We start from the raw sequence: 11795 nt of genomic DNA, 5'->3' as shown, positions 1-11795 counted from the left end.
CAAAACATAATTCCACCACTCAGGTTTCCAGGTTGGTCAGACCCGGCCCAGTAGCCTACAGGAGACCAGATTCTGTTTGAGCCTGTTTGAACCCATCCCCTCCGGCAAATCACACCATAAAAACAAGTATTGCAGAGGAGTTTGACTAACAGTTAGCGTTAGCCATTACAGCTAAGTAAAGATGAAAGTTAGCTTACCGATCAAGGAGAAACGTAGCCATTTGGGCGTTTGTTTTAATGTCATTTAACTCCTTAATCTCAGTTCATCAGTGAATGCTGGGCCTATAGTGACTCTGGTTTTTGCCCGTCTCCGATCACTCAGGTTCAATGTAAACAAAATGTGACAAAGTCATTGTCAAACCTGTCAAATTTTTTTTTAATATTAAGTCAGACTAAATATATTTTTTATGGCAAAGCAATACTTCACTCATTCTGAACCCCTCAAAACGCGGCAAGTGTATTTTTTTTAATATAGCTTATAATAAAAGATTCTACATATGCAACCTTTAATAGCACTAGATACTAAATACCAGAATGTTAAACCTCAATACAATACTCAAATTTTAAAAAACGATACTTGATACCATCGCGGGTACAAGCGGCTGAAATGTGTTTCCTCAGGAGGGTGGCTGGAGTCTCCCTTAGAGATAGGGTGAGAAGTTCAGCCATCTGTGAGGAACTTGGAGTAGAGCCGCTGCTCCTTTGCGTTGAAAGGAGCCAGTTGAGGTGGTTCAGGATCATCTAGTAAGGATGAACCCTGGACGCCTCCCTAGGGAGGTGTTCCAGGCAGGTCCAGCTCGGAGGAGGCCTCGGGGAAGACCCAGGACCAGGTGGAGAGATTAGATCTCCACACTGGCCTGGGAACGCCTCAGGATCCCCCAGTTAGAGCTGGTTAATGTGGCCCGGGAAAGGGAAGTTTGGGGTCCCCTGCTAAAGCTGCTGCTGCGGATGGAGATGAGAGATGAGATGAGATACTTGACACCATGGGCGAAAAGAAAAACCCTATTGTTCTTCCTTTTTTTCTTTGATAATTTTCGCACTATTGATGTGGATATCGCATCCTTATTAAATACCTTGTATTGAAGTATTGATATTTTAATGACCTAGACACTGTAAGAACGTGAACAGATAGCACTAGTTTCATGAAGCAAACTTCTATCGTGCTTCCTTTTTTAAATGAATGTATTTAGTTTTATGTTCACAAACTACAGCAAATCAAACAGCAAGTTACTATTACACGCAACAAAGCAAACTTTTCTCCCTGTTCTCGCTCCCATTCCCTCCCCCTGTCTGAAAATAAGAATAAGAAAAGGGTGTTAAAACAATAATAACACAATTAAATACAAATAGAACAAAAAACAAGTTAATAAATTAAAAATGTGGATAACAATAGAACCCTGGATATGGTATATAGTACATATATGCCCACATGGACACAGAAACATGTACACACACACACACAGACACAGACACACACACACATGCACATTGCATATTAATTAAATAAACAAATATTGGAAATAGTTCCAGGGCGTTTCTCAGGACTTTATGTCACACCACATGGACATTTTACTCTCTCAGAGCTTCCTCCTGCTGTAGCACGTTACCAACATTGGTGTCATGTTTTTAAAGTATATATATATATAAAAGGTCCCCATATGTCATCAAAACATGTTGCTTCCATCTAATAATGTATGTTAAAATTTCTATTTGCCTCTCTTCAATCCACCTTCCAGTTCTTGGTCCATCAACATTTTTCCAGTTAAAGGAAATGATAAGTTTAGCTTGCAACACACACATATCTCCAAATCTACAGTAGCTTCTTTACTGTGTAGTTGTGGGATGAAGGGAACTCTTTTGTCCCACGGCCCGTGAATGTAACACAGTGGCTGTTGTCGGACGTGGTGCGGTGTTAGCATCACAGCAGCAAATGAATGGGTTTCTGTCGGGCCTCCAGTGAGCTTTACGCCCCGGGGAACTAATACCAAGTGTTTTTCTTTCTTTTTTATAACCTTTGGGATTATTTGGCTGATAATAAGCGTAAAATCCACCGCTCTTGCCCCCGTTTCCCCCCTCGGCTTCTAAGCTAAAGTAGCTTAGCGTCATCTCCTCGACCGATGCTAACCGGCTAAGATTAGCCAGCTAGCCTTTAGCATATATCCTTAATGTTAAGACAAAGTATACCGCGTGTGTTATAAGTTATTTTTGACTAAGTCCTTTTTTAAAAAATGGATCTTAATTTTTACTCTGACCTGTCGGATGGATGTGCCCAAAATGTGGACTCGGAGTTTTTGGACACACAGGCGTATGGCGGATACTCTGAGGAAAACAAGGTCACCCAACGTTACATTATATTTATATTTAACTGGAAAATGTCCGCTTTGAAGTTGCACATCAGTTAGTTAACTTTACAATCTGTCATCAGTTTCCAGAAGGCAGCGACAGTTATCTGACCATCAGTGGAGCAGGCCACCCTTTTCTGTCTGCTGAGGTGAGTTCATCAACATGGGAGCACAGTCCATCTGTAACAGGTCTTTAGTATACAGATCTGGACTGATACTATGTTGATTATACTGATTATACGTCTCTATTTTACTGATAATAAGTCTTTATTGTACTGATATGTACTGATAAGTCTTTATTGTACTAATAATAAGTCTTTATTGTACAGATCTGGACTGATAAGTCTTTATTGTACTAATAATAAGTCTTTATTGTACAGATCTGGACTGATAAGTCTTTATTGTACTGATAATAAGTCTTTATTGTACAGATATGTTCTGATAAGTCTTTATTGTACTGATAATAAGTCTTTATTGTACTGATAATAAGTCTTTATTGTACAGATCTGTACTGATAAGTATTTATTGTACTGATTATAAGTATTTATTGTACTGATTATAAGTATTTATTGTACTGATCTTTCCATGTGTTTCAGGTAATTAAGAACTGACAAATTTGACTATCAATAGTCTAATTAATTATAAAAAAGAATTAAATAATTATTTTATCTTGTTATGATCACCTGTCCTTCTCTTTTCTTGTTCCACACTTTCTTTACTCGCCTTATTTGTTTGTCCATTTCTTCTGATCATTTTTCATGTTAAATATTGTTGAATATTTGTAAGGAACCCGACATGCCCAGTCCCTTTGCTTGTCCTTTTTTTACTTAATGTCTCTTGTAATGTTATCTTGTTGTTGTTTTTTTAACATGTGCTAAATGAATCGAATCAAATCATATCTGTGTCTTTCTCCACATATACAGCAGACCTTCCATACTCCCAGTCTCGGGGATGAGGTGTTTGAGATCCCCCCCATCTCCCTGGATCCAGACCCGACTCTCAGCAGCTTTGAGTTGACAGATGGGTCAGACAGCACCGGGGGGTCTTCGGGCTCCCGTAACCTTGTTAGCAACCTGGTGGTGGAGGCAAATGACCCTTCCTTTGCTTCCACATTCGTGAACTCTGGGTCTCAAGGCCTGGAGCAGCTGAACCTTGGGGCAATGGGCCAGTCTGGAGGGGGAGCCCTGCTGAGCTCCTCCGCTCTGGTGAGTGCCCTCAAAAACCACGTTAAACGAAATATTAATGACAGCAGAGTAGTTTTTATAGACTATAGAACCTGTCTGGAGTGAATGCAGTTTTTGTGCTCTAATCCCTCTGCAGGAACTGGGGAATTCCAGTGGTTCGCATTTCAGCAGTTCATCCCCCATGACCATTGATGTCCAACTCGGTGACATCAGTCATGGTCTTTTGGGAAGCAGCCAGTTGAGCACCATTAACCCGTCTGAGCTGGCACTGGGTCTTGGCGGGGATAATATTGGGCATCATTCAGAATCACAACCGCTCTCAGCAACACCATCACCAGCTGGCTCTCTGCAAGATGAGGACATGGATGACTTCAAGGTGTGGGGTGTCACCTGTAGATGTTTACATTAATGTTTGCTTGGATCCATTCTGGCCTTCTTGTATACATTTTGGATCCCGTGCTGTATTTTAGATCCTACAGCTAACATGTCCTCTCCCATCTCTCCCCTTTTCCTCCCCTACACAGAGGAGTGTGCTGGTAGACTCCCCGATGTATCTCTCCTCGTCCCTCTCCCATGTGTCCTCCCACACGGCTCCTACACCTTCTTTGACTCCAGCGACAGTCAGGAGAGGCGGGGGAAAGCCGGCCATGCTGGCCTCAGTGACGGGGGCGTTGGGCGCTAAGAAAGGAAGAAAGAAGAAAGACCCAAATGAACCACAGAAGCCCGTTTCAGCATATGCGCTGTTCTTTAGAGACACCCAGGCAGCTATAAAGGGCCAGAATCCAAATGCATCTTTTGGGGAGGTGTCAAAGATTGTGGCCTCCATGTGGGACAGCCTGGCAGAGGAGCAGAAACAGGTATAAGAACACATGCTTGTATACAGTACATTAAAGTCCTGTGTCATTTTTTTCGGAAGAAACATGATGATTGTTGGTTGTTTTTGTCTCCACTAGGTGTATAAGAGAAAGACAGAAATTGCCAAAAAGGAGTATTTGAAAGCGCTTGCAGCTTATAGAGCCAACCAGCTCACGCAGGTAAGATCAAGTTGTCCTCAAAACGAAAACCAGTTAATTGCTGTATGGGATTTTTTTATATGGCTTTTCCTTATTTTTAAAATCTGGTCTTCACCACAGCCTGCCACTGAGGAGATGGAGACCGCCCCATCACCACCTCCACAGGTGGTCAACCTGACACCAGGAGGCCTACCCTTTACTGGTCACCAAGCCATCCGTTCAGCTGCCAGCAGCCTGGAAGAGAACACCATCACTAACATTTGTGCCTCCAACATCATCCTGGATGTCCCAGAGATGACCACACGTTCCCGCACAGGGGCAAACAAAACCTCTCCAGTGGCACCGCCGGCGCCGACCATCACTAACATCATAATCCCAAAGCACTTGTTGCAGGCAGGGGGGCAGGTGGTTACTGTGTTGCCCGGAGGGGTACGCACTTTGCATCCCACACTGTTAGTGTCGGGCGCCTCTCGTCAGCCACCCCCGCTGCTGCAGATGCAGAACGCACCGCCTCCGCCGCGGCTCCAGCAAATGGCACCCGCGCCTCCACCCTTACAGGCCAAGCCCCGTGAGGGAAGCACCACGGCAGGTCTCCCTGTGTCCGTAACAGCTACGCCTCCACCTCCACTCCAGATTAAAATAGTTCCTGCGTCCCTGCAGAGCAAAGAGGCTCTGCCAATTATCATCCCCAAGACAGTAGCTGTGTCATCTACAGCCACTACATCTGCCCAGTCGGCATCCGTCGTGTCACTACAGGTGGTGAATTCTGCAGACACGTCAGGAAACACTGACGATGATGATGTTACGGAAGTGCTGCATTCAGAGGAGGTAAATGTTCTTAATTCATTGTTTGCTTTGTGTGATGCTGGGACCTTGTTTATCCACAAACAACTCTTTATTACTAATCTACTGTTGCTGATTTGACATGTTTGGATATTTCAGTTCTTTGAAGCTGGCTTTTATCAGCTAGTTATTATATTATTATATTTATTATTATTATTACTATATTAGTTATAGCTCAGTTATTTATCATCCTAATTTTCTTAAGTGAAAACTATTATAAAGATTTAACTGGGTCATGGTTTTACCATAGCCACATTTTTGCCTTTTTTGCCTCACAAGTCAGAAGATGTTACATTGTATCCTTCCTTCTTAATGCTATAGTAGTGCAGATAAGTCTTGTTTGTTTGAGCATTGGATCAGAGTTGATGTTAAGATTTTTTGTCACTTATCTAGACAAGAAACAAGTCTTTTTTTATGTCAAAGTGAAAATGATTCCACAAACTGATCTTCTTAAGTATTTACCATAAGTTCTTACTTTGATTACCAAGTGGTAGAGCCAAATATTTGCATACGTTTCACAAGTTGAATGAAAATCAGCTGAGATTTTAGGGTCAGACACCTGCTTCTGACATGTCAGACATCTGGTTGGTTCATTTCCACTCAGACACAACACCATGAAGACGAAGGAACAATCTTAACTGATCTGTGAAAAATACCAATCAGAAAGGAATTCCAAGACCCTGCATTTATCTCTGAGGAGAGTCAGGTTATTTAACTGAAAACGGAAAGAATACGGCACAGCTTTATATCAGTGCGTCTGTGTGAGAAGAGTGGGACCACCACGAGGATTAAAGCAGCTCTGAAGTAGCTCCATGTTCCCATGAGAGGATAGACGCTGTGCACACATGCTGTTGTCACCAGTTTTACAGCAGAGCAGCAAAGAGAAAACCACAGTTGAAAACACTTGTGTGTCATCTGGGGAAGTGAAAAAATGTTGTTCACTCAGTAACCCGTACAGTTTCAGAACAGATGATTGGGGGAAAATGCACCTTTTTTACTTTTGCATGATTTAAAAGAAAAGGCAGACATAGAAAAGAAAATCTATACAAAACACTTGTGCAGGTGAGGTAGAAACCCACTACGGGTTTATATAAAAACTTCACCTAAAGACAAGTAAAAAGATCATACATGTATAAATTTAAATACATGTACACAGATGATACAGACCTTTGCATAACCCCAAAGCTGTAAGTGCTTCGAGCCACTGTGATTTAAAGTTGAAGCTGCGTCATAGGACTCTGTGTACAAAACAATACCGGGGTCGCCATACTAAAGATGCTCTTCCAAATATTTCCTCCTTTTTTCAGGAAGAGATGGAGGTGAATGGGTCCAATGGTGCCAGGACCATGAGGAGGAGTGTGTGTGTGAGGACGGGCTGTAACAACGCTGCAGTAGAGAGCGATGACTGGGACAAAGAATACTGCAGCAACGAATGTGTGGCCACTCATTGCAGGTGCGTAGGGTTTTAAAACAAGCACTTGTTTACATTTTGGTTTCATCAGACAATAGAGAACTTCCCTGAACTCAATATTTTCTGTTTTTCAGAAATATATTCAAGGCGTGGTGCTCGATCAGGAATCAGAGTATGGGAATGGTGAAATAAAGATGCTGCCAATGTCATCAACAGAAGACTTATTATACACCAGGAGCCAGTGTTAATATTTTAAAGGACCAATGCAGAACAAACGTGCTTTCATCGCAGTTCTCTCACTGTTTTGTTCATGTACTGTAGGTTGGACAGTTGCTGTTCAGGACAATAAACAAGTCGTACTGCTAAATATCAATAAATTAGGACAGTGATTTCATGTTTTTGGTACACAGACGATTATAATGAAAGGTAAGGATGATAATGTAGCGTTATGTTTGATTATGTATACAGCTTTAGTCAGACTTCAAGGGACTTCAGGGCAGCTAGAGAAAAGATCAGCACAATGAAGTCATTGGTCCAGATACATTTTTTCTGTTTTTCTCAAAGCACTGACAAAGAACAGGTCAACCTCTTAACAGCCGTTTGAGACGTGTTTGTACAGTGTTCACTGATTTGAAATTCATATTCTGAAATGTTTTGGTGTTTCATGTCTGTAAGCAAGCAAAACAATTATTCCAGTTCTTCCTTTACGACAAACTACAGCTGAAATATGCATTGTTTTGAGTGGGAAACAGTTTGTATCAACCTTGTTTTTGTACTGAGAATAGTGGCCTTCCAGGTTTCATATTGCCTTCATTTTTTTAAAAAAACCTTCTGTTCAGATCAATGTTTTTTTTTTTTTTAAAAAGGCTGGATTTTTATGTTTTCTTAATAAATGAGCCGATTTTCTCAATTCAGTACTTTCTCTTTCTGCTTTGCTTCGTGAGTGAAACACAGGGATAGAAACCTGGATGAATGAGCCGGAGGACTCGGATAGAAACTGGGGTACTGTGCTAATGGAAACACTTGATCCGGGTTTCTGATCATTCTAAAAATCATTTTATGTAACAGCCAGTAAATCAAAATAGTCTGATGTCTAACAATGTAATGATGGTGTACATGCTGAAATAAAGGTCTAATAAGTGCAAATGATCATTTTATTGTTTGAGAAGATTAGATCCGTCAGTATAAATGCAGAAGAGTCCAGGAAGCCACAAACCAAATGGTTAAATGAGGCAACTTAGTCGATACAGAAACAATGCAGACGATCAGAAACCTGGATGATATTAGAATTGTTCTAACAGTGAACATCATGTTGACATCATATCCTGTTTATGATCAACACCAGGGTGTTAATCTGCCTGTAAACACACTCTGCTTATCTTGAAAACTATGACTTTCTACGTGGTCAGCATCTCCGTGACAGCACAGGTTCTCTCTGAGTTCATCATCAGGTCACACGCTCCACGGTTATCAAATATAGATTTCATTTATTTACAAAGGGGAGACGTTTTACACATACATATATCCTCTCTGATTGGGTCTAACTGAAATTTCCATTCAAAAGTTTGGACAGGTCGTTTTTTGTACCTTGATCTTCTGTCTCTGGAGGTTTGTGGCTCTTCATTGGATGATCAGACAATAATTCTATGTAGGAATAAAGAAAAGAGAAAACATTAAAAAACATTCAGAGAGGTGGAAAGGATTTGTTTTAGATTGAGGGTTGGCGAGTGATCTGTAGCAGTGACGACGGACCAGTGGGAAGTTCTCAATTCTGGCTGTGTCATTGTTTTAAATGGAGATTATTGTTTTATTTTTGTTTCCATCAGTCTGGTTGTTCTTGGCGACCACTGAGTGTGTCCTTATTATCTTTATTGCTAGTTTTTATTTATTTTTTATTGTTTTGATTATGCATTATTTTGCCCCCCCCCCCCAAGAAGTGGATTTGTTTCTCTGGTTGGCTTTGAGTTGTGATGTAGGTTATGTATATTGTTTGTTTCTGTTTTTATTTGTAAAATAAAATAAAAGCAGAAAAAGAAGAACTTTAAAAGTTCCTAAGGAGGTAAGTGGAGCATCAGATCAGACGTGATTTGTATGTCTGTAATTTTGTACGCATGTATATACTATCATCAGGCTCTTAAAGGAATAAATTGACATTTTGGGAAATACGTATGTGCTTATTCGCCGCCAGAGTACAGAGAAGGATGATGCAACTCTTGTGTAGCGAACAATACTGTAAATATGAAGCTAAACCCAACATAGCATACAGTAAAGACTGAAAGCGTTGGGAAACACCAGGAGGATTCCAGGAAGCTGCTGCGCCTGACCGAGAAAGAGTCACACTCATAACACCTAGTAAAACCACAACCTGTTGTCTTTACACTTTGGTTTTTATACGGATTAAACAAACCTACTGCAGCTTTAAGTACCTTCCTTCTTACCTGCAATGGTGGAAAAAATGTGATTCACGCGGTTCTGCTGCTTGTCCAGCGCTTCTGTTAGCATCTGGTTTTCCATAGAGTAGTTGTAGGCTGGTTGGAAACAAAAGATAGATACATCAGTGAGCACATGTCCACACATACGACAACACAAACACAACACTAGGGCTTGGCATTCTTTTACCGTAATACAGAACAATGAACCACAGACAGAGCAGCACCACTGTGACGCTGTTGAGGGACGAGTTGACCGGGTTCACCTTCTGTTTCTGTCGGGGAGAGAACAGACATTAGATCAAAGAACCTGTAGGTAACAAACTGTAAACACTAAAAAAAATCACAGATATTGAGAATGAAATAAACAGAGCTTACTTCTCTTTGGATGTCTTCTTGTAGTTTTCTTAACGACTTGCTGGTTTGCTCCTCGAGCTCGTTGAAGTGTTGATCCATGTGCTCCTGATGAATACACACACAGTTCTACTTTAAGCCCGTTCAAATCTAGTTTTTCCTTTTATTTTCATTATCTTATTCTACACTATGTGACAGTGTCGTATATATTATGTATCAGCTTTTCCCAGTTTTCCTGAAAGCTACTGAACAGAATGTAAACCCTACGTATTTGGTATCTTTAGAAACTTAAACTAAAAATTTTAAATAAAGGTTTTATCACAACCTTTTTCTGCACTGTATTAATTTTTTGACTGATCCATGGAGTTTAACAAGTTAAAGGGTGGATGAATGGGGTGAAGCGCGTAGCCGAAAGGCAGACTCTCAGATTATCAGGGACCAGAAAATCCTGTTTCTCTGCACCACATGCAGCAACAGGAATTACCTACGTCTGTGTAGTCAATCCCAACCTGGTTTGCATGAAACTGTCCCTATCCCAGACTGACTTTGCAAATCCAAATGTTTTCTTATTGAAATACAGATGCCAAGATTTTTTAATTTAGTAGAAAAATGTGTTATTCAAAACTCACAGTCAGCTGTCTACGCAGGACAGAGGAAGCCTCTGTGGTCAGGTTGTGCTGCTTGCTCTCCAGGGAGCACACGTTGCAGATGTAACGTCTGGACGTGTTGCAGTAGTACCTCAGCACCTCGTCCTCGTGCTGCGGGCATTTCCTCTCCAGGAGGTCACCCAGAGGCCTCACCAAGGGGTGTCCCGTGAACACCGGAAGCTCCAGGTGGTCCTTGACGTGCTCTTTGCATAGCGACAACTCACACTTCAGACACGTTTTCATGGCCAGAGTTTTCTTCTCCAGGCAGAAGTCGCAGTACACACTTTTTGCCTGCTCTTCCTGCTTACAAAAAACAGATATTGACGTGTGAAAAGTCGTGTTGGGCAATTGTCCACTTTTGAGGATTAGTTTTTACATTCAAGTCCTATGAGTTAATTCTCAAATTTGAAAAAACACTTGGATTTTAGAATTTAGTGAGGCGTTTTCAAGGTTTGAATAAAGTGAAACTGCTTGAATTGTATTGATCAACAGATGATCCAAACAGTTGATTATATTTCTCTTGATCTATTAGACAAGTTAGTTTTCCTTTCATGTTTCCTCCTTCTGTAGAAAGCTTTCTCATGTTGGTTGTTTATAGCACATAACTAATTCAAAGCGATGAACAAGTGCAATTAGAAGTATACTGAATATACCTTATGTACTGTATACAAATGTGTAGTTTACCACAGCTGTAAGGTGCTGGAAAACAATAAAAACTTGAATTTGACTTTGGAAAAGGTGTAGAAACCCTGTCTGAGTGTTACCATTAAAGAGATTTTAGGTGAAAAAGGTGTTTATACCCTTCTCCTCCTGTTCACCCTGAAGTCCTCTACGATGTTGGCCAGTGCGTAGCTCTTGTGTAACCCAATGATGGGCCCAAAAGTTGCCCTGCAGTCTGGACAACGGAAGGGAACGCCTGAGGAGTGATCCATCAGGTTTTCCAGACAGACCATACACATGCTGTGTCCACAGGGCAGCTGCCGAGGATCCTTAAAGATGTCCTGGCACACTGGGCACGTCAGCATCTCCTCAAGCTTGGTCGGCTCTATATCTTCCATTCTTCTTCTCCTCCTCAAAGACTGCCAGTGAGCACTGACAGTGGAGACAGGAAGGAGTTAAATGCACTGTTTGTAACTTTGTAAACACTGCTGTTTCGTTTCTTATGAGTAACCCATGAGCCTCAACACGAGATCACGGGAGCTATCAGTAACATGAATCCTACCTTTAAAGTTAAAGGTGAGTGACAGCCTCAGTATCGCTTCTGTGCTCTCTCCCGTGCACACATTGTTGAAAGTGAAAGCACTGCTGAGTTTATAGTTGTACTTCCTGGTGGGGCGGGGCCTAACAGGAGGGGCCTCGAGAGTATTATTATTATTATATTACTATTTTGAAGTTGAATACAGATGAGCAAAATGTCGTTCTAAAATAGATTAAACATAAGACAATAATTGTTAAAATTCTTAAAAATTAACACACTTTTGTGGGTTCATTAACATAAATAACGGCTCTAGTCAATAAAAGTGTTTTTAAAGTCCAGTCCGTGTTATTTTCACATGCTGACTGTCAAGGTGCA

At 41.1% G+C, this 11795-nt stretch overlaps 2 protein-coding genes across 2 annotated transcripts; one reads left to right on the top strand and one right to left on the bottom strand.

Annotated features, from left to right (window-relative positions):
• Window positions 1-1916: 1916 nt before the first annotated feature.
• Window positions 1917-7659, top strand: tox4a (TOX high mobility group box family member 4 a). The gene is made up of 9 exons (XM_083928400.1): window positions 1917-2332; window positions 2425-2490; window positions 3265-3546; window positions 3662-3901; window positions 4050-4382; window positions 4479-4559; window positions 4659-5366; window positions 6689-6834; window positions 6927-7659. The coding sequence occupies exons 1-9, from the start codon at window positions 2228-2230 to the stop codon at window positions 6982-6984; spliced, it is 2019 nt and encodes a 672-aa protein (XP_083784526.1). The 5' UTR covers window positions 1917-2227; the 3' UTR covers window positions 6985-7659.
• A 378-nt stretch (window positions 7660-8037) lies between these two features.
• Window positions 8038-11516, bottom strand: LOC310957713 (E3 ubiquitin/ISG15 ligase TRIM25-like). The gene is made up of 7 exons (XM_083928407.1): window positions 11445-11516; window positions 11023-11314; window positions 10205-10522; window positions 9600-9683; window positions 9412-9496; window positions 9231-9320; window positions 8038-8436 (listed from the first exon to the last, which is right to left on the bottom strand). Exons 2-7 carry the CDS (start codon window positions 11278-11280, stop codon window positions 8333-8335), a joined length of 939 nt encoding a protein of 312 aa, XP_083784533.1. The 5' UTR covers window positions 11281-11314; window positions 11445-11516; the 3' UTR covers window positions 8038-8332.
• Between the last annotated feature and the right edge of the window lie 279 nt (window positions 11517-11795).

Source organism: Echiichthys vipera (genome assembly GCF_963691815.1).
Source record: "Echiichthys vipera genome assembly, chromosome: 15".
Lineage (NCBI taxonomy): Eukaryota > Metazoa > Chordata > Actinopteri > Perciformes > Trachinidae > Echiichthys > Echiichthys vipera.
Note: the sequence above shows the minus strand (reverse complement) of the source record. Positions and strands in the feature narration are given on the sequence as shown.

What these genes read in the sequence shown, in the direction of transcription:
- tox4a (XM_083928400.1), top strand. Translation starts at nt 2,228, where the DNA reads ATGGATCTTAATTTTTACTCTGACCTGTCGGATGGATGTGCCCAAAAT. An exon ending in ACCCTTTTCTGTCTGCTGAG is followed by an intron (nt 2,491 to 3,264) that starts GTGAGTTCATCA and finishes CCACATATACAG; the next exon opens with CAGACCTTCCATACTCCCAG. An exon ending in AAGTGCTGCATTCAGAGGAG is followed by an intron (nt 5,367 to 6,688) that starts GTAAATGTTCTT and finishes TCCTTTTTTCAG; the next exon opens with GAAGAGATGGAGGTGAATGG.
- LOC310957713 (XM_083928407.1), bottom strand. Translation starts at nt 11,280, where the DNA reads ATGGAAGATATAGAGCCGACCAAGCTTGAGGAGATGCTGACGTGCCCA. An exon ending in AAGAAGACATCCAAAGAGAA is followed by an intron (nt 9,497 to 9,599) that starts GTAAGCTCTGTT and finishes TCTCCCCGACAG; the next exon opens with AAACAGAAGGTGAACCCGGT. An exon ending in GTTCATTGTTCTGTATTACG is followed by an intron (nt 9,321 to 9,411) that starts GTAAAAGAATGC and finishes GTTTCCAACCAG; the next exon opens with CCTACAACTACTCTATGGAA.